At 35.5% G+C, this 27618-nt stretch overlaps 2 protein-coding genes across 43 annotated transcripts in view; one reads left to right on the plus strand and one right to left on the minus strand.

Moving 5' to 3' along the window:
• Nucleotides 1-5372, plus strand: part of GPR160 (G protein-coupled receptor 160) — a 48981-nt gene extending 43609 nt beyond the window's left edge. Inside the window, exons 4-5 of one of the 4 annotated variants that reach the window (XM_077990172.1) lie at nt 2314-2436; nt 3862-5372. In XM_077990172.1, the coding sequence (XP_077846298.1) occupies nt 3934-4950 (1017 nt within the window). In that variant the 5' untranslated portion in view covers nt 2314-2436; nt 3862-3933 and the 3' untranslated portion in view covers nt 4951-5372. 4 annotated transcript variants of the gene reach the window in all.
• The window catches only part of PHC3 (polyhomeotic homolog 3), a 104396-nt gene that overhangs the window by 3028 nt on the left and 73750 nt on the right, over nt 1-27618 (minus strand). For 11 of the 39 annotated variants that reach the window (XM_015131641.3, XM_077991670.1, XM_028843847.2 and 8 more), the window contains 4 exons: nt 26906-27020; nt 22888-23020; nt 22565-22796; nt 14999-17163 (listed from right to left, as the gene is read on the minus strand). In XM_015131641.3, coding sequence (XP_014987127.1) covers nt 17009-17163; nt 22565-22796; nt 22888-23020; nt 26906-27020 — 635 coding nt within the window. In that variant the 3' untranslated portion in view covers nt 14999-17008. Of the gene's footprint in view, nt 1-7379; nt 17164-22262; nt 22392-22564; nt 22797-22887; nt 23021-26905; nt 27021-27618 lie in introns of those variants that run through there. The other 28 variants (XR_013413645.1, XR_013413642.1, XR_013413639.1 and 25 more) reach the window with 7 other exon arrangements.

Genomic DNA, 27618 nt, shown 5'->3' on the forward strand with positions numbered 1-27618 from the left:
GATCGTGGTATTCAGGAACTATTGTAAATTGGCTAAAATCTTGTTTTCCAGTTTCTTCCTTTCGCTTTTTATTGCCTCAAGTTGCCTGTCTTCCCTGCTCTTATTTTTCTTCTAGCTTTATGATTCTCTTACATATTCCATGTCGAACTTGTCGTCTTTATTCCAGTCATCTTCTGAAGAGGTTCTTGGTTCCTGCCTTGGTGGCTGTAACTGATTCTCTTCCTCCTCGGTGGACCTTCCTTATCCCCTAGGAGACACAAGGGTCCTCCTCCAGGTTCTCCTCCTCCCTGCTTTTGTCATCTTCCAGGTGCCTCCACAGGTCAGAGTCAGTGATGAAACAGGAACTTGGAAAACATCCCTTGGATGTTGCCTACCTAGCTTTTCTTTTCTTTTTGCAACAGTCTCAATCTGGCACCCAGGCTGGAATGTAGTGGCATGATCTTAGCTCACCACAGCCTCGACCTCCTGGGCTTGGGTGATCCTCCCGCCTCTGCTTCCCAAGTAGCTGGAACTATAGGTCCCACCATCATACCCAACTAATTTTTGTATTTTTTGTAGAGACTAGGTTTCACCATGTTGCCTAGGCTGGTCTTGAACCTCTGAGCTCAAGTGATCTACCCACTTTGGCCTCCCCAAAGTGCTAGGATTACAGGCATGAGCCACGACCCCCAGCCTGACTTGGCTTTCCTTACTTTAGAATAGGAGTTATAAAAGTTAAAATTATGTGAGACAGATGATTCTATTCTTTTATCCTAAAGTTACATTTCTGAAAAATGGGTCTTTATAAATATGAATCCACACGATTTCCTCACCCTCATTTTAAACCAACATTGGTTGTTTAAAACTAAGCCTTTTTTGTTTCCATTTTTGGCACAAGGGGGACTTCCTACAGTCTTACTCATCTTGGCTTTTTTATCCAAGCAACACCACTTGCAAGACCAATGGCATTTGTCAAGTCGGCAGCTACGTTTCTCTGCCCTTGTATATCAAATCTGGAATGCAACTTTTTTGGATAGGATCAAATTAAACTGTACTATGTTTAAATACAGGGGAAAAAAAACTTGAGTGTGGGAAGTACTTGTTTGATTGGGTCTTTTATAGTTATGAAAATAGATTTTGTATTATAATTGCCTTTACACATACACACGTTTCTGTAAGTAGATTCATTATTTGTATACCTTAATAAGTTATCTTATGACCGATTTATGGCCATGAGAGTAATGGTTCAATCTGTCGACAAAACTGTCATCAAAACTCTCTCACAGTGAATTTTTTATTTTTATTTTAGGTTCAGGGGTACAGGTGCAGGTTTGTTTTATAGGTAAACTCGTATCATGGTGGTTTTTTGCACAGATTATTTTGTCACCCAGGTACTAAGTCTAGTACCTAATAGTTATTTTTTTCTGCTCCTCTCCCTCCTCCCATTCTCCACCCTGAAGTAGACCCCAGTGTCTGTCGTTCCCTTCTTTGTGTCGATCAGTTCTCATCATTTAGCTCCCACTTGTAAGTGAAAACATGTGGTATTTGGTTTTCTGTTCCTGCGTTAGTTTGCTAAGGATGATGGCCTCCAGCACCATCCATGTTCCTGTGAAAGACATGATCTCCTTTCTTATGCTGCATAGTATTCCATGGTATATATGTACTACATTTTCTTTATCCAATCTGTCACTAATGGGCATTTGGATTGATTCCATGTTTTCACTATTGTCACACTGATTACCTTCAGACAAAATTATTTAATCATCAGTGACCTATTTTTAGGCAAATTTAACTTTTTCAGTTTTCAGACTCAGTACTCCATTTTTTTCCTTAAAGTTTGGGAAACAAAGTATAACACTACTGTATTGATAACTTGATATGTACCTTTTAGCCTTTTTCTATGCATGTATAATTTCTTACATGACATGTTGCTGCATAATTTTGTAACCTGCATTTCACTTAACTAAACATACTGTGGAAATTTATCATGACGTTTTTTTAACGTGTACCAAATTCACAAGGCTTAAAATTTAACAAATGAAGGTAGAGTGAAAACTATGAAAACCAAGTCTTCCTCCTATCCTGAGAAACATTTTTAATGGCTGCATATCATAAAGATGACCATATCCCTGGGTGAGCCTCCCTAATCCAAAATCTGAAATCTGAAATGCTCTAAAATCCAAAACTTTCTGAGCACTGACCTGATGCTCAAATGAAAGTGTGGGTTTCTGGATTAGGGATGCATTCAAAATTCAAAACACTTTTGGTCCTAAGCATTTCTGATAAGGGATATTCAACCTGTGTTTTGTTTCTTTCTTGTTTTTTTTCTTTGAGACAGGGTCTTGCTCTGTCACCCAGGCTTGGAGTGCAGTGGCACAATCGCAGCTCACTGCAGCCTTGACCTCCCAGGCTCAAGCGATCCTCTCACCTCAGCTTCTCCAGTGGCTGGAACCACAGGTGTGCATCACCATGCCCAGGTAATATATATATATTTTGGTAGAGGGAGCTCTGTATATTGCTCAGGTTGGTCTCCAACACCTGGGCTCAAGCCATCTTCCTGTCTTGGCCTCCCAAAATGCTGAGATTTCAGGCAAGAGCCACTACACCCAGCCAACCTGTGTGGTTTTGAACCCATCTCCAGTTGTTGACATTTGTGGTTGGGTTTGTTGTTCTTGTCATTTTTTTTTTTTTCCTATTTATAAATACTGTGATTGAATAGTATTGTAGAAGTAAGTTTGGGTCAACTCTGTTTTTTTTTTTAAGGATGTGTTTCTTGAATCTCCTTCCTTTCCTTCCAATCCTTTCCTGATTTCTTCTTCTGACTTCTTTCATCATCTCTTTTTCCTGCTTCCAAATGCATGTATTACTGAAGCCTCAACTCCTGTTCCTTTGCCTTTACCTACCGCTTCCTGATGTTCTCATGTATCTATACTCAGTCCCTATTCCTTCCCTCTATTATCTTGTCTCTCCACATGCCATTAACTGAAAGATCATATCCAGAAGATAAACACTTCTCTTTCTTTCCTTTACCTATGTTTCCATTTTTTTTTTTTTTTTTTTTTTGAGACGGAGTCTCACGCTGTTGCCCAGGCTGGAGTGCAGTGGCGTGATCTCGGCTCACTGCAAGCTCCGCCTCCCGGGTTCCCGCCATTCTCCTGCCTCAGCCTCCTGAGTAGCTGGGACTACAGGCGCCCGCCACCGCGCCCGGCTAATTTTTTTTTGTATTTTTAGTAGAGACGGGGTTTCACTGTGGTCTTGATCTCCTGACCTTGTGATCCGCCCGCCTCGGCCTCCCAAAGTGCTGGGATTACAGGCTTGGGCCACCGCGCCCGGCCGTTTCCATTATTTTTAGCTGAAACCATCTGTTTTCAGAGATTCAGGAAAAGATTCAATCTGAAGGATCCTGCAACTAAAAACTTTGAAAACTGTGTTAAGGGGCCCCAAAAGCATAGCTTCTAAACTTCACTGACAAAAGGGACTGGGGTCATGCAGTCTGGAGTCAGAGTGAGGTGGGATTAAAAGCTCTATGTAGTTGTTTTGCATATTGCTATCAAGCTTCTATTTTAGGCATGAGTTTTGGCCCTGGTAGATAAAACCATTTCTCTAAGTTATTAAAACCTGTACTTATATATAGAAGTTAGTAATTTATATTTAACATTTTGGTTTAAAAATCTCTGAGTTCTGGACCATCTGGGTCTCAAAAAAATGACCAAAGTATACACATTAATTTTTATGTTCTGTATTATATGACATATAATTCTTATTCATATATTTAATTATTTGGGGAAATGACTGAATTAGGCTTTTAAGAATAGTGGTGCTTGCTTTGTAAAGTTTCAAAATAGGTAACATTAAGGTTTTCTTTTCACTTTTTTTTTTCAGGGACGGAAAATAAAAGAAGCAGTGTTTTATCATGTGTATTTCAGCAGGTCTTCTTGAAATTTAAGTAAAAATATGACTGCCCTCTCTTCAGAGAACTGCTCTTTTCAGTACCAGTTACGTCAAACCAACCAGCCCCTAGATGTTAACTGTCTGCTGTTCTTGATCATACTTGGGAAAATATTATTAAATATCTTTACACTAGGAATGAGAAGAAAAAACACCTGTCAAAATTTTATGGAATATTTTTGCATTTCACTAGCATTCATTGATCTTTTACTTTTGGTAAACATTTCCATTATATTGTATTTCAGGGATTTTGTACTTTTAAGCATTAGGTTTACTAAATACCACATCTGCCTATTTACTCAAATTATTTCCTTTACTTATGGCTTTTTGCATTATCCAGTTTTCCTGATAGCTTGTATAGATTATTGCCTCAATTTCTCTAAAACCACCAAGCTTTCATTTAAGTGTCAAAAATTATTTTATTTCTTTACAGTAATTTTAATTTGGATTTCAGTCCTTGCTTATGTTTTGGGAGACCCAGCCATCTACCAAAGCCTGAAGCCACAGAATGCTTATTCTCACCACTGTCCTTTCTATGTCAGCATTCAGAGTTACTGGCTGTCATTTTTCATGGTGATGATTTTATTTGTAGCTTTCATAACCTCTTGGGAAGAAGTTACTACTTTGGTACAGGCTGTCAGGGTAACTTCCTATATGAATGAAACTATCTTATATTTTCCTTTTTCATCCCACTCCAATTATACTGTGAGATCGAAAAAAATATTCTTATCCAAGCTCATTGTCTGTTTTCTCAGTACCTGGTTACCATTTGTACTACTTCAGGTAATCATTCTTTTACTTAAAGTTCAGGTTCCAGCATATATTGAGATGAATATTCCCTGGTTGTACTTTGTCAATAGTTTTCTTATTGCTACAGTGTATTGGTTTAATTGTCACAAGCTTAATTTAAGAGACATTGGATTACCTTTGGATCCATTTGTCAACTGGAAGTGCTGCTTCATTCCACTTACAATTCCTAATCTTGAGCAAATTGAAAAGCCTATATCAATAATGATTTGTTAATATTAATTAAAAGTTACGACTATAGTAAGATCATAATTTTACAAACAGAAGGAACTCAGGACATATTAAAAAATAAACTGAACTAAAGCTTTTGCCCCTTAACTTTGATACTGTTCACAATATGTCTTTTGGGGCTATGATACTATTTATTAAATAGTGTTTTATTTTAAAAACGAAATAATTCCAAGAAATTTTTATAGTTGTTCAGGGACAGTATATTACAAATATTATTTTGTTATTAACACAGAAAGTGAAATGAGTTAACATTTGGCCATACTGATGTTTGTGTTACCCAAAAATACTACTGGATGCAAACTGTTATGTAAATCTGAGATTTCACTGACAACTTTAAGATACCAACCAAAACATTTTTATTAAATGTTCAAATGAAAGCAAGAAAATAAAAATTGTTCTTAAAATGATTTGGTATAAAGTTCAGTGTAAGAGGAAGATTAGCTTCTTTTAAATGTAGCTAATTTTAAAAAGTGTATCTCTGTTCTTAATGCAAATATTCCTGGAAGAAGAGAGTTCTGGTTGCTCACCTTATGGAACTGGAAGTAATGACTAGGTCCCTTTCCATGATTCAGCAGATTCGTTTTCATATTATAACTTGTATGTCACATACTTGCATGTCACATCATAATGACATTAGCAATGTATCACATGTAAAAGTAGAGTTTTTCATCCTCAGCACTCTTGACATTTGGGGTTGGTTAATTTTCTGTTGGGGGGCAGTTTAGCAGCATCCCTGCTCTCTGCCCGCTGATTGGTAGCACCTCCATGCCCAGTAGAAACAATAAAAAATGTCTCCAGACATTGCCAAACCTCCCCCGGTGGATGGGCAGAGTTGCTTCATTGGAGTAAAACAATATGAGTGGCAGAATAATCTTATGTTACTTTAGGAATTAAGCTACACAGGTATTTTTATCACCCATTTATAAATACTATATTGCATAAATCTAAACCTAGCTTTTCCTGAATTGGTGGCTTTTGAATTTTTTTTTTATATTTATAGTAAGATATATTTTTTAACATCATGACCCATAGACATGTATGTATTATGTTTACATGTCATAACAATACCCTTACATATCATGCAAATACGTTTTTTAGTGTCATTTTTTAAATGCTGGTTTTGATCCACTAAATTGAGTTCATGATCCACAAATGGATTACTTTCCATTATTTGAAAAAATGTCCTAAAACAAGTGCTATGGAACACTAATAATGGCAAAGAGATTTAAGAAATGTGTCCTGTGTGCCAGGTACCATCTTAAAGTGTTTCACATGCAGCAACTGATTTAATCCTCACAGCAACTCTGACAGGAACTATTATCCCCTTCTTACAGATGAGGAAATTTAAACAATGAAGTAAGAAACTCACTATGATACAACTAGACACTGGGGAAGCTGGGATGCAAACCCAGAATTCTGGTCCAGAGTTCTTGCTCTTTACCACTATATTACACTGCCTTTCACTGACTGTTCTCAAAAAGAATGGTTTGTTTCAGAGTCAAATGTGAAGAATGTTGTTTCTTAATTATTTTTCACTTGAAAATGTACAATGCCCATGAACATCTTAAGGCTTTACAGTGCTATAATGAAGAAGAAACCCATTTACTTGAGCACAGAAGTCTCTTTAATTAGCTAATTAATTAACCATCTATAAAGACAAGTTGGGAAATGCTCCTGGGCACTCAGTGAGGAATTCTTTGAGTAGCAGGTAATACAAACTCAACCTGAGCCATTCTAAGAACAAGCTGGATATTGGAAAGACAACTCGGTAAACTACTAGGAGAATCTCTCTTGAGTTGTTGGTTTCCATTTTGTGTCCACAAAGTGGGTGTTCTGGCTGCCAGCAGCTCAGGGCTTTCATAATTCCAACTTAAAGCATCTCCTAACTTCAAATATATAGTCCCAGGGAATGACTGTTCAACCTGTCTTCAATCATATGTCCACCTCTCTATGATCAGGTCTGTTAACAGAAGACATGGTAGGGAACAGAAATAACCCCTATAATAGATGCTACAATGTTAAAAAAAAAAAATAGAGAAAGTAGGAATAAAAATCACATTATTCTATAAAAACCAAATGCATATAGAGAGCCAACTATATCGAAAGTTTAGGACAAATAATCCTATGTTCAAGAGAACATCAGGGTGTGTTTAAACAGTTTAAAACATTAAAACCCGGCCCTCTTTCCTTCTCTGTGTTACTTTTTCCTCTAAATATATTGCCTTCTAGTTGGCCAAATATGGGACTGAAATACGTTTAAATATATTGAAATTAATCAGTAAAGACTTAAAACTCTTTGCAGATTTTAAATCAGGAGATTTTAAAACCATTTCAAACCTCACTAAGCTTTTTGTTTAACACAGGATTCCCCATGTCTCACAAGCTTAAGAAAAAAAATTATTCAATAGACCAGCCAAATGGAAGAGGCTTTTATTTGTAAAGAAATGAACTTACAACTGGTCTACAATATATTATTATAATATAAACAATATAAATAAATGATCCTGTAGGCCCACTAATCTTCCATCCAGACCCACATGAAGCAATGTTACAACAATATTCTATATGAAAATGTGCAGGTAACAAAGGTGCAATTACAAGCAAGTTAAGCAGCAGAGTATAAGGTGCTTTAATTTAATAGTTAATGTTGCCATCAACAAACATTTAAATGCTCAATTTACTTCACTGAATACAGACACAACAAATATGAAAATCTAAATTCATACACATGCTACTTAATATGAAAGTGCTTTCTCTTTTTTAAAAAAATACACCAAATGGACACTTTTTACATAGATCAAATGTGCTCTTACAATGCAAAATTAACCTTCATTTTCAGGTTATACATTTTAAAACTGTAGCTATCAACACCAATCTAGGAACTCTAATGCTAAGAGTGCTAAAAACTATTTCATTTCTTGTAAGGAGGACTCTAATACAATATCCAATGTAAAGAATACATCTATATATAATCTTAACATTTGTTTTCTGTAAAGATAAAAAATGTTTTCTTTCCCCTTGGTGATCTTTGTTCATCCTGGGTGGATCATCTTTTGAGGTTTTAATAATACGAAAGTCCTATTTTAGAACAATGGGAGGAACCAAAAGGAGGAATTACAAAATTGGTTAACATGTGCTTGAAGCATCCAAAAAACACCAGTTTATCACAATTGGTCTTTGCTAAAATTAACAATAAAATGTTAATAAGGAAGAAGACAAAAAGTACTAATTTAATAAAAGGCTTGAAATGCCTGCCACCATTGTCAGTATCCATCTATCCAACCTTCATTTACTACAAGCATACTACTACTTTGAGGATAATTTTTGGAACTTATTTTGACTTTTTCCCCTATAGGAAAAACAAAGACCAAGTTTTTGAAGGAGAGGACTGGGAATCTAGTTTAAATGTATACATCCAAAATTATATATCATCTTTGCACATTCAGTTGACTTTTTGAAATTTAATACATATACAAAAAGTATTTATGTAATACACATTTTAACAGCATAAAATATTTGAAAAATTAGTTATACTTTAAAAATTAAAACACTTGAAAAGTATTTTTTAAACTAGTACCATGGAATAATTTTTTGAAACCCAGATTATCTGGCTACTTAGATGATAGTCTTCCCGTTTTCAATTAAGTGTGAAAGATTCTAATATAGATTCTAACCCAACATTTTATTTGGATATTTCCTGCTTTAAAAAGCTGCAACAGGCTAGGCGCAGTGGCTCATGCCTATAATCCCAGCACTTTGGGAGGCTGAGATGGGCGGATCACTTGAGGTCAGGAGTTTGAGTCCAGCCTGGCTAACATGGTGAAACCCCGTCTCTACTAAAAATACAAAAAACTAGCCAGGCATAGTGGCACATGCCTGTAATCCCAGCTACTTGGGAGGCCAAAGTGGGAGAATCGCTTGAACCTGGGAAGGTGGAGGTTGCATTGAGCTGAGATCGCACCACTGCACTCCAGCCTGGGTGACAGAGCGAGACTCTGTCTCAAAACAAACAAACAAAAAGCCACAAGAATGATAAACTATTTTTAATAGGTATTTTCATTCTATATCTTTATGGAGAATGTTAGTATCAACTGATGTTGACATGTAAAGCTGTGTCAATAGGAAGTACAATGTGATTCACAGCATCCCAGAGTGACAAGGAAGGGACCTTAACCCAATAAATGATTCTCCCATTCAATGTTTATCCCCCAAATACTTACCAATTCAAGCATGGAACTGTTTCATGTTTACCCGTTCTGCATTTTAAAGGATGCCCTTTGTATGTATGTGCTTTCTAGAATATTACTGCTTCTTACGTATCTTTAAAAGGTGGATATTTGTAATAGCTTAAAATACAGTAACATTTATTTTGCGTCATCTTAATTTAAAAACAAAAAATAAATGAACGAGTCTGTTCCAGTGATCTCCTTTGAGATTTTTCAGTTTTAGAAAGTTGCTACACTGTCAGGCGTGGTGGCTCATGCCTGTAATCCCAGCACTTAGGGAGGCCAAGGTGGGTGGATCACTTGAGGTCAGGAGTTCGAGACCAGCCTGGCCAACATGGTGAAACCCCATCTCTACTAAATACAAAAATTAGCCGGGTGTCGTGGCGGGCACCTGTAATCCCAGCTGCTCGGAAGGCAGAGGCAAGACAATCGCTTGAATCCAGGCGAGGTTGCAGTGAGCTGAGATCACACCACTGCACTCCAGCCTGGGCGACAGAGCGACCCCGTCTCAAAAAAAAAAAAAAAAAAAAAAAAAAGGTTGCTACACTGTCAATACTGGGTAAAAAGCTCTTATATCAACACCAGCTTTTTTTTGTTCTGCCACATGCCTTGTATAGCAACAACTCTGGAACAGATTCAAGTGTTAAAATAATGCCGTGAAATATGGGCTGTCTCAACCTGTAAGTCCTTAATGTTAAGTCTCCTAAATTTTGTAACTTAATCAGGTATAGGGCCAACTGATGTTTAGTATGTGAAATGTGTTATAAAAATTATGATATGATTCACTCAGACCCCTTAGATGTCATCTAGCCTAACCCTTTACCCAATGCATAAAAATACTCCCTCCCAGTTCCAAGTTAATATTAAGATTCCCTCTCAGTTTATTAAGTAGTAATGATTATGTTCATATCTATTTAAGCCACAATGAATTTTGGGGGGAAGATTTTACTTATTACTAGTTCCTCATGTCATGATCACCACACACTGCACATATAAGTGTTCAAATGGTTTGCTAAATGAATATAAGTACATGAATGACAATATTCATATGTGTTCATATATTCAGTGGTTAACAAATAAGGAGCATTTAGGAAAATGTCCTCATTTGCTTGTTACGTATGAATTTTCTATTTTAATCCTTAGGAGAACAAAGATTGTAGGTGACCCAAGAAATGGATGCTAAACCGAACCCTTAAAAAGGGAAAGAGAATGAAGTAGGAGCAACCCCATTACATGGCCTAGAATCATAGTTTTAGAGCTGGGAGGTACCTCAAAGATGAATTAAACCAAAATCAACCTTTGAGTAGTACAGGGACCATATTGCATATCTGGAAGCTGTTAAAAAAGCTGAGTAATTGCCCAACATGTCACACACAGCTAACCCACTGACATAAAACCCCAGTCTCCAGACCAGTGTGTTAATCCTCATTCATCATCATCTTAATTCATCTATTATTTACTACTGAAATAGATTATTTACTGTTTAATGCTACCCAAAACAAAAAAATACTTTTAAGGGAAGCATTCTAAATAAAGATTTAAATACTAGACACTTCTGGTTTACTTGAAGCAAGACTAAAAAATTCTTTCTAAAACAGGTTGATGTTTAACTTCACTGATGACTAAACACCCCACCACTCTCACGAACACCAACTTTTTCACCATCGTCAGTTAAAGCTCCACAAAGCTTGGATTTAACACTGATAATATTCCATGAAATATAACTTTTAGGTCAATAAATGATGGTGACTATCAATCCTTAAGATGATTCCTGGAGTAAATTTAAACAGGTGCTCTAAAAGAACTTACTACCTTACTCTTATATTTAATTAAAACCTTGCTATGTTAGTATAACAGTGTTTTAAAATTATATTGGTTTTCTCCAAACTGAAATTCATTACTCTGCTTCTTTTAAACAACATGTTTTGTTTTCTTTCTATGGATTCATACTGAACACCACCAGTATCACTGAGAGAACCAGTACTTGTAAAAAGCAGTAGAAAAAAAATATTTTTCAAAAGTAGAAAGCTAGCTAGAACCTCATTATGTTGTACCTCTTCTCTAACATTTCAGATTAAAATTGTCATCTTTAAATAAGATTAAATGTCAACAAACTATAAAAGGGAAAAAATAAAACATCTGGAAAACATTTCCCAAACGTTCCCATAAACATGACACTTGGAAGGGGTGTGTGCATGTGTCTGAGTAGAAAAGCTGGTCTTCAGAGCTGAAAAGGAGGGCAGAGATTCCCCCTTAATGTATGTTTTCTAAATTGAAAGTTTAGAAAAAGCCATATTCTCTGGAATGTGATGGTAATAATTATATTTGTATTAATGCTTTACAACTTTTTTTTTTAAAAAAAGCTTTCTCATAGTACAATTTGAAAATGGATTAGGTTCTAAAAACTAATATGTAAAACTTGGAAAATTCTTAAAAATTTAGGAAATTCTTTTTCCAAAGAAGGTAATCTAATTTTAAACTTTTTTTATTTGAAGAAAGCTTATGTAACTACTGTGAACAAAACTATGTAAGGATACATTTTATGAACTTCTAACAAAAGAGGACCTATCTTCCCAAAGAATTTTTTGTTTTGTTTTGCTTTTTTGAGACGGTGTCTTGCTCTGTCACCCAGGCTGGAGTGCGGGGGTACGATCTCAGCTCACTGCAATCTCTGCCACCTAGGTTCAAGCAATTCTCCCGTCTCAGCCTCCCAAGTAGCTGGGATTACAGGTGCACGCCACCACACCCAGCTAATTTTTGTGTTTTTAGTAGAGATGGGGTTTCATCATATTGGTCAGGCTGGTCTCGAACTCCTGACCTCAGGTGATCTACCCGCCTCAGCCTCCCAACGTGCTGGGATTACAGGTGTGAGCCACCATGCCCAGCCCCAAATAATTTTTTTTTTAAGATATACAGCTTAACAAGTTGAAATTTTAGTAAGATTGCATATTTACTTTTCCTAATACTGTATTTGTGCTTATCTAAACTGGATCACAATCTTTGAGATGAAATTAAATGCTCTAAGTAGATTTATAAAATACCAATATTGATGAATGTGGGTAAACAGTTCATTTCATGATCCACACTGCTGTGAACCAAAGAAGCAGAGGTAGGCTTGTGTTTACCGAAATCCAGACTAGGAAAGAGAAACCTATAGCTTTTCTTTTCCCAATTCTTAGACTGAGATACAACCTAACAAATAAAATACTATCTTAAAATGCCTCTGTAACAATCTACAGAGGTGATTCAACTGTGGTATCTGAAAATGGAAACTCTCTGTAATGCTGGCAACTCAATTACAACAACCTTTGAATTTTTGACAAATATTCTCCAACTATAATAAAAGGTTGTCAAATTTTCGGAAATCAAAAATCACTAACTTATATATCATTGGAACTATTAATATCCATGCTCCTAAGCATGGAGATAGTGGGTATAGAGAGTGAAAGAATGAGTCTGATTACAGGTAAATCTTGACATATAAAAACTATAGCCTATTTATAACTGGCATCTAACAATTAAAATGTATTATTTTGAACTATGGATGTAGGCCATATCTATCCTAAATAACTTCTATCCTCTTGGGTCTGGAATGCTTTGTTCCTCCTACTTGTCTCCTCCTCTACTTCCCTATCCTTCCCCCTAGAAAACCTTCCTTAGGGCCCAGCTAGTTACATATGTAGTACACAAGAAACAGACTGAGCAATCATTTTGCATAGATGGGCCAGTTTCCACTGCCCAAAGGTTGCTCTGGAACATGACTGTCAGGTATCAGAAAGTCCTGCCCCAGCTGCCTCCCTTCATCAAGTTAGCCCCAGTACAAAATCCTCGCTAAAGATTTTGAGACAAAGATCTAAGAAATAAGTTTTCATGCAGTTTTCTTTGAGCTAGAGGCCTTAAGAGAGGTAGTGAGATGAGGCCCTTTCATGCCATTAGCTAATGCTCAATGCCAGTAGGCTGCATGTGTTCCTGCAATTCATCAAGGTGAGAGTCTTTAAACCACAAACTATAACCAGGCTGTTCTGGTTGAAAATATATCTTTAAAATATTTTAACAGTATGTCCAGTCAGTTTCATCCACTGGATATGGCTGTCAGGTCAGCATCACTCACATACATCTATAATAATGTATTCTTTCAAAAATCGTTTATACACATTTAATATAGGCATATAGCCTAAGACTATATTGCCTCCCTACCATACTTGTGCCGTTGTGGAACCAAAAGCCTGAAGATGGACATAATGTACTTTAAGACATTTAACTGAACAAGTCAGTGGGAGACAGGGCACTATGTAACACATTTCAATTCAATCTAAGACTTGTATTTGTGAATAGATGTCTCATTATAATTTTATACTTGATATATGAAGATAAGCTATGTCAAAAATTATTCAAAGGCATGATCACAATAATACTTGTTTCATAGTTCTAAGTATTTTGATACACCAGGAAACAAAAATCAACTGGGATCCCTAATGAAAGGAAATTATTTCTTCTAAGTAAAACATGAATATTCACTTCAAAAGTGCAGAAATGTGCTCAGTGTTGAAGCAGGCTAAGCTAACAAGGATGATGGCCTCCTCCTCTGACCCTTCCCATGCTCAAGCTTTTGCATTACCATTTCTTTCCTCCCATTCCACCTTGTCTACTCCTGGGTGACTGCTCTTAAACCACACCTTTTTAAAAAGTTCTGTTTAGAGCATTCAACAGCAAAGTAACAGTACCATCAGGGCAATAATACGCTACTTAAAAAATGACAGGATTTGGAACACTCTATCTCATACTATATTGACTATTCAAAGCTGCATAGCTGTGTCTTACACATGCCTACACAAGGCTTGATGAATATTAATGTCATATAAAAAATAATTTTCACAAATCAGCTCTCTTAGTTGTTTAACTTCCCTAGGAACACAAGGCTTAAAGCAAAATTTCAAACTTAACGGTTTTTTATCCCAATGGGACAAAGAGTGCAACACTTTAAGGAAGTCAGAAAATGCAAACTTAGGTAGCAAAAGTAGGAAGAACCTTCATGTTCCCTGTTTGTCATTACCTCTCCCCAGTCAAAATCCTAGAACTATTAGTAGTAGTATGAAAGGATATGAAAACAATTATACTCCCCACCTATATCATACTGAAACTGTGCTTTAAAGCTCAGGAGAGAGGTGGATGCTCAGTGTTGTCTATATATCCATTATACCTAGTTGAAGCTTTGAAATTAAGATGATTAACTCATCTTGGAAGAAATAGCTGTACCAATGTGATAGCAAACAAGCCATTTTTAAATAAAAACTCACTTGAAAAAAGCAAGTGCATCTTCTGGGTATGTTCTGAGTGGGGACAACAGAGATCTGGACTAGATTTAAGATTATAAGGTATTCTCCAATAGAAAACCCTCCTGTAAGCCCCTCCTGAAAACTTTTAAGACAGCAGTAGGCACAGGGGCTTTCAATAAGTACAGAATGGCTGCTAGTAGGAAAGCAAATAAATAAAAAGAGAGCCTACAACACAGTTCAAAATTGATACCTTAAAGGCCACAGTAATATCGTTATGGGAGGTAATCATTATTGCTGGAGGAGTCTATCCCCAAATAATAAACTTTGTATTAACTGTGGATAATCTATGAGAAGTTTTAATTCCAGCAAGATTTTCCATTGCACCTCCCTCCCTCATACTGTGAGCCGTCTCTTACTAATGCTTAGCCTGTATTGTGTTCTGAAATTCCAAGAAGAGGGGAAAAGTCAAGCATATGACAATTCTGTCATGATGATTAACTGCTAATAAATGAAAACCGATTATAGAGTACCTAGCTTTCCTTGAAACTTTAATCCAATGATTAAAAATGTGATATAAAGAAATATGTAACATAGACTACAAGCTATCGTAGGTCTGGAACATGAGCCTTATATTATATTACATATTCTAATCCTACATGTAACTATCAGTAAACATCTTTTTTTAAAACATTACTACACAAAGAATTCCACAAAGCATACATTCAAACAAGAGGCATCTAAAGATTAAAAAAATTACCCGCTGTATTTTTGTATAAAAATAATCAACATTCTCTAATGTACACAAAGCCAAAAGATAAATATAATATCTGTGATGTCTTCAGTGACATCTTTAGTCTTCTACTAGCTCAACACAATCTTTTTGAAAAGAGCAGTGAAAATGACTGAAACTCATGGACTCTTTATTTTCCCCTCCTTACTTGACTTCTGCCAAATATCTGTGTATGTTCCTTCAATTACTAAAATATCTCAATCGTGGTAATATAAGAAAAGAGTAAAACAAAACATTCATCATCTCAAATAAAATTTTTGATGTCCAGGACTATAAAGCTTTCAGGGCTTCCACAAACAATTTTGTTTTAGTGTCATAATTCTATAGAACACTGTTCAGTAAAAGGTTTTGCTTTAAATTTTTTTCCTCAAACATGTACATACAAAATTATATCTGGTGATTTAAGAGAAATCACTTGGTAAGTGCTTTGCAGGAAGCATGCAAACGTTTGGTAAAGGAAGTAGGAATGTACATTCTAGCTAGTCCCAGCATGTTCAACATTAGAAAAAAATCCAAAGAGCAACCACATATCTGCTACAAACTATTTTCTTGCCAGAAAAGGCTATGCACTAGTTCATAGGTATAATCATTATGCCTTCATCACTGCAGAAGAGCACAGAGGTATGAAAGATAATCAGAATGAATTAGTACTTTCTGAGAGTTAAATTATTTGCATGTTAGTCCTTATTTTATAGGACAATTTGTAGATCTTTTTTTCTTTTACTAGTATGATTAAACTAGAAAAAATTATTCAGCAGAATATGAATGTTATGTGAATAATACTTTCATCATATATATTTAGTATGCTCCATCTTTTAAAAGTATTCCTTTGGGTGAAAACAGTATTTATCACTCCTTCTGTATCAGAGTTTCTCAACCTTGGCAGTACCGACATTTTTGAACCGATAATTCTTGATAGTGGAGGGGTGCTGTCCTGTGCATTATAAGATATTTAGAAACATCTCTGGCTTCTACCTACTAGATACCAGTAGCAACCCTCCCCTAAACCCAGCCCCAAGCTGTGACAACCAAAATGTCTCAGCATTGCCAAATGTCTCCTGGCGATCAAAACTGACCTCCACTGAGAACCACTGTTCTAAATAAATGTACAAAAACTGAGAGGAAAACTTTCTCAGTCAAACCAAATTCTTGGTCAAGTTTGGAATAGGAACTAACTCTTCTCACTTCCAGATCAGTATTGTTCATACTAGAACACAATTCCTTTTTTATAGGTAAAGCATATGTCTAAAAGACATATTTTAAAAAATGTACACTGATTTCATATGATTCTGTCACTGGACTACTAAATTATTCCATAACATACCTCTCATGACAACCTTTAGAAAACTAATAGGGTAGAAAAAAATGTATAAGAAAATCGAATCAAAAGAGGAGAAATGTAAATCATTAAATTACTTTTAAAAGGATTCTTTATATTAATGATAAACATCACCTTTAAAAAAATTATCTAGTGTAACACATTTCTTTGAAAAATATCATGGCCCTCTATAACAAGTCTTTCAATGTTTCATGTAACCTGTAAAATTAATTTTACCAATGTTTGTTAATTATGAAAATGTATGATGAATAATTACACCTGTAGAAGAAATGTCAGTATCTGATGTGGAAATCCCAATGTGGTTGGCTATCCACTACAGTAAGTGTCATATTCTAGACCAAGTTAGGCCTTTACCTTACAAGTTTGTATGAGAAGAGTAAAACTGCTGTTTTATCAAGGTTTCATGTTCCTGTTAAGATTCCTTCAGAGAGTTGATGCGTGCACAGATCTTCAGGGCTGGGCCTAGCTTGATATTCATTGCACTCATGAGATGGTCTTCTTTTAGCAAGAGAAGGGCCTGTCCATCAATCTCCTGTGCTCTGAATTCATCTGCAATATCCTGGCAGCCTGGAATTTGACCAGAGGACGGAAGTTAGAATTAAATATACAACAATTAGACATTACTCCTAACAGTCACAGTTATGCTCTCACTGGGTCTGAGAATCTGAAATACAGGCTGAGAAACAAATGAAATTTATTTATGGTAGTCTTGAGTTCACTCTTGAAGAATACAGTATTTGCATTCTGAAAATAAGAATTAATTCAAACTCCAGGTAAAGCAATTTGCTTGGAATTCTTGCTCTAAAATAATGTTATAGAAATAATTCATAAGAGGTAAAAATGTACAAAGTCTAGATATAATACTTCCTTCACAAAAAGGACTATGGTGTTACTTCAAAGCATGCCACATAACAGTTTGGGTTAACTAGTTATACCTCATGAACTTATCTCTGTATAATACATCCTTCACATACAGGTAAAGAGGAAACAAAAATTTAATGTTTTGCCATTTAAATAACAACCTAGAAATATTTTCTCAAGTAAGTACCACTTTTAACCTTCACTTGACAAGTACATTTAAAATATTTTTCTTATTCACTCAGGACAGATCAAATCTCTCAATATTGTATTACCAATCTATTGCAATGCTGCTGAAATGTATTACACTGCTTGACTTGTAACTTCAACTTCAAATCTTAGTATCACTGGGCTTGTCTCCACTTTCGTTAAGAAAACAATTCTCATTGAAATTATGAGCTTGCTGGTGAATTTCCTGCCATATAACCAATATTTTAGCTCTCAGTCTAAACCAGGTGCTTTAGCAGGTAACAATGCTAGTATCTACCTGAAACTCACATGTTTTTACTGGCTACCAAATTTTCAATTCCAGATTACTCAACAAACTTACCCATTAAGGGTAAAGAAACCAATAGGAAAGGTAATGAATTAAGCAGCTGAGACGAGAGAATACAAAAATATGGAAGCTTTCTTGAGAGACAGTAAAATTTTAAGATGAATTTAAGAATACACATAAAAACTGACAGCTTAAGTTTTTCTATTTTATTCAAATCAGCATTCTAAGGGAAAACACAAAGAAAAAGATAATGACGGCTGGGCACGGTGGCTCACGCCTGTAATCCCAGCACTTTGGGAGGCCGAGACGGGCGGATCACAAGGTCAGGAGATCGAGACCATCCTGGCTAACACGGTGAAACCCCGTCTCTACTAAAAGTACAAAAAACTAGCCGGGCGAGGTGGTGGGCGCCTGTAGTCCCAGCTACTCGGGAGGCTGAGGCAGGAGAATGGCGTAAACCCAGGAGGCGGAGCTTGTAGTGAGCCGAGTTCGCGCCACTGCACTCCAGCCTGGGCGACAGAGCAAAGACTCCGTCTCAAAAAAAAAAAAAAAAAAAGAAAAGGATAATGAAAAATGAAAATAGTTACATTACACTTTTGGATGCCACAATTTTGCTAGTTCAATTATCCTTTCTACTTGCAAATGTATCATCCTCTTGTCTATGTAAGATTATGTCTTACAACCCAGCACAAAACACAAAGCATTATAGGTACTGAATACATAATATTTGTCAATAAGGACTGAATTAGTAAATATACAATAAACAAAAATATAATCTGCTACAGAAGAGCTATCTGTAAGAGTAATACAAACATTTTTTCCTGTGTACAGCTGTGTGTCCATTTTTTCTCTTGCTTTTTTCTCATGTCCTCTGTTAGTTGTATCTTTACCGTTTCCTATATAACAACTAGCTTTTCAATTTCTATTTTAATAATTTCTCAGACTTTGAAAAATTCATATTTCAATATCCTCTACAAAATTTTTATGTTTTTGCCCATTTATCTTATAAAAGAAACTATAGTTGAAATGGGATTACTCACCATAGAAAAGCCCCTTTTCTTTTCCCAGAGGTAGCTCAACAAAACTGGGCAGACAAAACTGACTAATCTTGCATCTAGTTGTGACTTCATCCTTCTTTTTATGAAAGAACTAATGTTCTTCTCTCTTCAGTCTTACTTACAAGAACACAGGAAAGAAAAGAAGAGAGAGAAAGATAGGGTGGGACTTACTTAGATTCAGAAAACAGGAGCAATGAGAAGTAATGAGAACTATAAGAGCTACATTTGGGAATAGAAACAAGGAGTTCTCCATGAGGAAAATATGTAGCACATTCCTGTTCCTCTGTATTGTGAGATTCCTCCTCACATATCCTCTTGTAGGTGGACAGTAAATGTATTAGCAAAATAATAAAGAACAAAAAGTGTTTTGGGAATTAGCATGATCAAATAGGAATGCATTTTAGATCACAACTTTCTTAAGCTAACCACAAAAAAAGAGTAGTTACATCAGTATAGAAATAAAAAAATAAAGTGACTTAGAAAAACTGGAAGCAAGTATGCTTCCAGAAACTCATTACAGAAAAATATATTTTAAAAACAGTTTTAAGTGCTCAAGGTATACTGAGATAAAGTTCTGAGTTTCTGACATTAACATCTATTTTGGTAAAATGCCTGGATCCCAGGGATGTGTACAAAACAAACACCAGCTGACACTGAGCTAGCCAGTCAGCTGAGCTAGCTTCACCTCACCAGAAGCAAGTGCAGTGCAGCTGTCAGTACCGGCAAGGACTTCTGCACATGGGTCCCAACTGACCTTGCAAGTGTCTGGCATCACTTCTCCGGCTAAACTCAAAACAAAACACCCTGCACAAAAATTGACCACAGTAAGGTTGGTGAAAACGTATCACGTGCCACTCAATACTACAGAATAAACAAGTCCCAATACTGATATTACAAAAACTAGTAAATAGTCATGTTTTTAAAATGATTCCTAGTTTATATGCCTACAGAAAAATCAAATCTACTGTGGATTCACACTTCAATAAATAGAGGACAAACTGATCTCTGCAAAAGGCAGTTCACCATAGCAAGGAAGGGTTAAAGAAGATAACCTGCAGTAAATCGAAAATAAGAATTGTTCCCGTAGATAACTTTTTAATGCAGAAAAAATTAGAAGGTAATTTTTCATTCTGATAACAGCTCTGAGATTCTGGTCTGCTGCATACAAGCTCTAACATAGTCTGAACAGGATGGTTAACAAGATGATATACAAAGAGAAGAGAAAACTGGAGGAGTAAATATAAATGCCCTGATTAAAGAGGGAAGGAAGCCTATCTCAACTGGAAAGAAACAAAATACAAAAGAGATTACAAAATTTACAAGTTTGTTCATTCTATGAGAAAAGCTTGGGAGTAGACTACTCAGGGAAAACAAACAGCACTGAATGAGAGCTAAAAAACAAAGCTCAAAACGATATTTACAAAGTCCAGAGAAGCAGAAAGAAATGATCATTAAGGCATTTTCTGGTATGAGATTAAACTATAGGCATTACGCAGAGAAAACTTTAAGAAAGGTGATATAACTAATCACACAAATAAGCTTATTATTTGGCCTGTCAAAGCAGTTTGGAAACACTCCCATTTCGTAAGTAAAGAGAAGAGTCATATTAACCAGACTCTAAAACAGTAATAAGCAATTCTAAATTATATAATAGCTGTGTCCTTTTTATGACATATAATGTTTTCTAAATACCTAGCAACAAAATTAAGTGTCTAGATGAGCTCTGTAAGACAAGCATTTTAGGTTATAAGAAATATTAAGTTTTATGTTTTTTTGTTTAACTCAAATGAAGCAAGAATGAGACAAAGGAATTTGCCTTCGTTCTAGTGAAGTAGCCACATGGCAAATGGATGCTGGGGAAAATTAGCTGAAATAAAAAAAGAAGTGAAAGAAGAATCAGCAGTATCTATTATTTGTTAATTATTTGGGCAACTACTTTCCTCAGGATAGAAACCAATTCTCTTCTACAAAGGAAAAGAAAAACTTCCCCCAAATGAAAAATCAGGCTCACAAACAGATCATGTGGCCCACTTGGAAGAGTGAGACTACTTCTGAAGATGACAGAACCAAAGCCCAGCCCCAGGCATCCATATAGATTCCAAAGTTAATTCTCAAGATAGCTATACTGGTCAAAAACTAAAATTGGTTTCCTTACTTACTAAAACCACAACCAATAAAGACTCAGTATCTTCTAAATACATCCAGTTTAAAACAGATTCTAAATCCACATGGTCAGCAATTAATTCACACCTAAGTTTTTGTGGGCACATACACATTTAAAAATCTTCCCATAGAGTATCTCTACTTTTAAACAATTCCATCTTTCTTTAGAAGCGGCCATATTTTTTTAAACTTAGCATTTCTAAAACAAGCTATTGATAAACTAATTTAACAAAATCTCACAGAATTCTGTATATGAAGTAAAGTGAGTGACAGATTCTTTATCATTTCTAAGTATATTTTCTTGTATAGCATGTTAGCTCTAAGTATGCTTCTAAGACCTTAGCTGCCATCAGAGAAAGACTAATTAGCAACATAGCTAATTAATTAGCTTATTAAACTGTAAAAAGTTAGTAGACAAGTTCAAACAGAATGTATTCTTCTAGAAAGCTTGTATCAAGAGAAATGATATGATTCGTAATAAAACCAAAAGGAAATAAATTTTTTGTTTTAGTCTCCTCATTTTCCATATGCATAAGGCCAAAGTGAATGACAAGATTTACTGATTAAAAAAATATATATATACATATATATATATAGTCTTAACATATATAACTAGTGTGGGTCTCATCATGAGCAAAGGTGCAGCTGTCTTTAGTAGCCAGCCCCTTGGAGAAAGTGGGTATAAAAGATTATTGTCGTTTTAAGGAAAAAAGAGACTTAAGGTGATGGAAAGAGTATCAAAATGAGAGAACAGGAAAACATAAATAAGAAAGTTACCCTCAATATTAGAATGAATACAACTGAATTTCAGCTCTCTATTTGAAAAATAAAATTTCAGAAAGGCTCTTGATGTTTATTTATTGAAAAGAAAGAATGTACCTTCTTTTAAAGAACTAGCTTGATTTTTTTCAAAGAAACCAAAATTTTAACATATTTTAAAAGGTTCTGATTAGCTTTCAAAAATGTTAAAAAAAAAAAAAAGTCTCTCTTACTTCATTTTTAAAAAGGTTAAATTAGGAAATAAGGAGGAATAGAATAGAAAAATAGAAGAGCAGAAAGGAAGAAGTGTCTGATTCAATCTCTCTACTGACCTCTCGAGAGAAATCAGACTGAAGAGAAGAAAGCACCTTTAATATCTTCACCGGCTGAGGTGTCACAGCAGAAGCAGGACTAGTCAGTTTTTATCGACTTGGGGGGGTATGAGAAAATACCCAGTAGTGCTGAGGGAATAAGCAAGAGGAAACAGATCATATTTCAATAACAAATGCCATTTAATTTATACATATACACAGTACTTCTCTAGCCCTTTTGTGAAAAAGGTGTGGATGTATCTAACATTGCTGTGTGTGAATGCACAAGAAAAATATTAAGGCCAAAGTGATGAATTACATACCAGGCAAAGAATGTATGAAGGCCCAGACATCATCAACTGTCCATATAGATGGCTCTGTTTGTGCAACTGGTAGCAAGTCACTGTTCTCAGGCATTTTCCGAATTCTCACATCCCGAAGCTCACGTTCTCTTTCCCGCTCACTCTGCCTGCGTAGACGAGTTGTCATAGCAGAGGGCACAGAATCTTCATGAGAAGCCAAGTCTTCTTCTGCAGATGGATAAGTAATTGGAAGCTGGAAAATGTAGTACAAGCAAAATACAGCATTGCACTTTCCTTGCATTTCTGAAAAGGGTATTTTACATTGAAGCAAGGTTTATACAGACCTGCCTAAGCATATGTTCTCTTGCTGCCCCATCAGGGCCACTTGGACGACGGCCACGATGCCCAAGACTTTGATTATCAGGCTTACGATTCCAACGACTAAGTGCAAATTTTTTAGAACAGCTAACATTGTACCTAAGAAATTCAAGTAAGAAAAAATACTTAATGATATATGGGACAATGCATTTAGTATTTAATTGTGACTTTAAAGTGCAACTGTGAATACATCATTAATGAACGTAAGACCTCGTAAAATAACTATACTGTTCGATGGATTTACTTATGCTAAAGGTCAAAAAACGGGCTCTGTGTATATCATAATATATCTCTCAGTATAATACTGGACATCTACAACAAGGTATTGTGTTTTTTCCTGATTACAGCATGACAGTGGGAAACTTCCTGCAAAACACAGAGGATAACCAATTTTCACAGCAGCAAAAAAAAAAAAAGGAAGCTTCCAAAAGAAAAAGTTATGTAGTATCTAAATGTTTATTCAAACTGATTTTTCTAAGTAATAACTTCCAAAGAGACATTAATTTTTAAAAGTTTAATATACCAGGGAGAGGATCTCAAGCAGCTAAGAAAAGATTTTTCAAATATTATTAAATCAAAGAATGAAAATGTAAAGTGGAGACTTTCAAGTTATACAAGGAATTCATTGCTCTCACTATTCAGAAAATTTCGAAGTACATAACTCTTTAAAGAAAGATTTTCTTTTATCAAAATAGACCGCCTAATATTTTTGAACATAGACCTTTATAAGACATGATGACAGCTTAAAAGAATCCTATGTCTTTTAATGGATCCTAAAGCCCTGGAACGAGGACTGGCAAACTTTTTCTACGAAGGACCAGATGGTAAATATTTTAAGTTTCACAGGCCATACAAGTTTCTGTCACAACTACCCACCTCTGCCATTATAGTGTGAAAGCAGCCATTGAAAATATTGGGCCAGGCACGGTGGCTCACACCTGTAATCCCAGCACTTCGGGAGGCCAAGGTGGGTGGATTACTTGAGCTCCAGAGTTCAAGACCAATAAATGGCAAGACCAGTTTAAGGCCAACACGGTGAAAACCCATCTCTACCAAAAATACAAAAACTAGCCAGGTGTGCTTGCACACACCTGTAGTACCAGCTACTTAGAAGGCTAAGGTGGGTGGATGGCTTGAGCCCAGGAGGCCAAGGTTGTAGTGACCTGTGATAGCGCCACTGCACCCAGCATAGGTGACAGAGCCAGACCCTAACTCAAAACAATAAAACTAAATTTAAAAAATAAAAAATAAATAGAAAATATTGAACGAGCATGGTTGTGTTCTAGTAAAACTTTCAGTAACAATAATGGTAAAATTTGAATTCCACATAATTTTCATGTATCACAAAATATTATTTTGATTTTTTTTCCCAACAAACTAAAAATTTCAAAATCATCCTTAGCTCACGAGTCCATACAAAAAAATGAACAATGGGAAAGACTTGGCCTGGGTGAGTTTGCCAACCTTTCCCCCTAGAAAGAAGAGTGAGAAGAAATGATCTAAGAAACAAATTTCTGAAAAGCTATGCAAAGGCTAGGAAAAATACATGCAGTTTCATTTTTACATCTATGAAACTGCCTTTGTAACTTATTTTCAAAAATCTGTTTTGTAGAGATGGGGGTCTCATTATGTTGCCCAGGCTGGTCTCAAACTCCTGGGCTCAAGCAATCTTCCCACCTCAGCCTCCCAAAGTGCTGGGATTACAGGTATGTGGCACCACACCCAGCCTTCAAAATTCTTTTGCTTCAAGAAAGTTACAAGAATAAATCCCAATTAACTTTGCTATTGCTAACTATTCTAGAACCAGTATGCTGACACCACAACAAATTCTCCTCACCTACATTTTATAAAGATATCAAGAGGTGGAAATAAAAAGTACTATGATAATGAATATGCTATTTTTCCCATAAAAATATAAGTATCTTGATAGCCAATTCATTTTACCCTAAAACAATTCAAGATCCTGCTGTGTTCATAATGTGCTCATTTGTGGGCTCAGCAATGTAGGTTTCTGATTTCCATTTATATCAACTGACAAAATTTCTTTATCCGTTAAGAAAAGCAGAAAAGAGAGGCTAGCTTTATACTTGATATTTTGTCCCTAAATATTTAGCTTTCCAAGACAGCTAGGCAGACATGTAAATGGCAATGGTTCTTCCCCGACCTAATCTACCCTCTCTCATCCATATTTCCCTATGTTAGGGCCCCTACCCTGCTAAAGAGGTTCATTGAAAGGATACTAATGTGACAACTCAGCATTCATCTCTGAGGGAAGACTGATGGCAGCATTAAGTGTCCTCAAATACTTTTAAATAGTTAAGAAGTTTAAAATATTCTGAAAGGGAGTCCTTTCCCCAAGTTTTCAGAGTTTTTAAATCACTCAGAATCAGATAACCATTGTTCTTTCTTGTAGTATATGCAAACTAGAAAATTCAAGTTTAAATATGAGTTACATAATTTGATTATTGGTTTATCAGTAACATCAAAGCATATTTGAAAAACAGACTGACAACCAAAACAATGAACCCAATTTTGGAGGAAAACACTTCTATTATTTAACTTAAGTTTTACTAAGTATATTTTGGAAATAACCCATACGAAATAAAATGTTCAAGTAAGAAATTCCTTGATGTATACAATTATATTAATTTTTTCATGAGGTTATAGTTATTTACTTTTTATGGATGCATAATAGATGTACATAGTTTTAGGGTATGTGTGATAATTTAATACATTCATATAATCAGAAAAGATCAAATCAGTGTGCTTGGGATATTCACACCTTAAACATTTGTCTTTTTTTCATGCTAGAACCATTTCAATTCTTCTCTTCTACCTATTTTGAAATACAGTACAAGCTATAGTCATCCTATTGAAGATCTTAAATCCTTTGAGAGAATAATTATCTTTTTGAACACAGAACCAATTTCAAAATAGTGTGCATACACTTCAACTTTAGTGGTAAGTATCTGTATTACTAGGATTTATTATTAGAATTAGGGTGGGGTTCTTTCTTAACATAAACCAAACTTGGGAATTATACGATTAATGAAGAGACTAAACATTTATTTTGTTATTAATACTATTTGTCAGCCAGGCGTGGTGGCTCACACATGTAATCCCAGCACTTTGGGAGGCCGAGGCAGGCGGATCACCTGAGGTTAGGAATTTGAGACCAGCCTGGCGAACATGGTGAAACCCCATCTCTACTAAAAATACAAAAATTAGCTGGGCATGGTGGCAGGTGCCTGTAATCCCAGCTACTCAGGAGGCTGAGGCAGGAGAATCTCTTGAAGCCAGGTGGTGGAGGTTGCAATGAGCCGAGATTACACCACTGCACTCCAGCCTGGGCCACAGAGTGAGACGCTGTATTTAAAAAAAAACAAAAAAACAAAAAAAACACTACTTATCTATAATAATGACTATTGAAAATACTAATTCAGAAAAGACAAGTATTTTGCTGTCTGATAATGTTAACAATGTGGGGGAATTTACACAATAACTGTCCCATTAGAAATCTAAAATAGAAAGAATATGATTCAAACAAATGAAAACATTTTAAAACAACATAAAGTAAATCAAAGTATTTCAATAATGATAAAACAGCTGATAAAACAAATACTGGTTTTGACACTTTAAGGACTAGTATTATATAATATCCTGATCATTTCATTGGAGGGATTCTCCTAAATATATTCTTACCATCAGGAGATTACTACTTTAATATTAGATTATACTGTACAATTGATTTTAAGTATTATAAATATGTAATTTTTGCAAAGAAAAATCTAATAACTAAATACTAAGTGGCTCCAGATACTGCCTATTTGTATTATTCTTCTATATAATAATATCTAGGTTTCTTCTATAATATTACATATTAAAATATCTACAGTTATCCTTGGTAAGCTATTCAAGGGTTTTTTGGTTTTGTTGCAATGGCTATTTATCTGTTCTTTGGGAAATTCAAGAGCATAGAAATACCTTTTGGCACATGACATAGTGCAGAATCGTTTTGACCGCAAAAATTCATTAGCATATCCCATTTTCCCACAGAATTCACACTTGAGCAACTCACTGTCCATTTCTTCTAATGTCTCTAAAAAAGAAGGAAACAAAGGAAAAAAAGGTTCCAAAAATTTAATTATGCAAATTTTCTTTTAATCTGTACTTTGGTTGGATACTGCTAGGAAACCAATGGCCCTTTAACTTTTCAATCCACAGCCACTCTCGCAGGGCAAAAGCCTTCAAAACACAACCACTGCTACTAATTCCCTCTTGCTTCTGCATAAAAATTATAAGGAATTTCTTTCTATATAAATAAGCATAACATTTTAAAAGGTTCACCTTGCTTACATCTAAAATGTATAAAAAATTTTATAAACACTGGGAGAGAAATGAAAGTGAATAACATAGGCACTACCCTCCAGAAGGAACACTTTCAAAAAGCTGAGTGTGGGATGTGAATTTTGATAAATTGCACTGTGGAGATACATAGCAGGGAACTCTTAATTCTAACTGGAGAGAATAAAGATGGCTTCAAAAGGTGAAATTTTGGTATGTCTGATTTTACAGGAGCATGTAAAATAATTAACTCTCTTGAAGATCTGCAGTATATGATAAAATATATAGAGATGTATATACAGGAGGCTGAGGCAGAAGAATCGTTTGAGACAAGGAGTTTGAGACCAGTGTGG

Source organism: Macaca mulatta, chromosome 2, assembly GCF_049350105.2.
Source record: "Macaca mulatta isolate MMU2019108-1 chromosome 2, T2T-MMU8v2.0, whole genome shotgun sequence".
NCBI lineage: Eukaryota > Metazoa > Chordata > Mammalia > Primates > Cercopithecidae > Macaca > Macaca mulatta.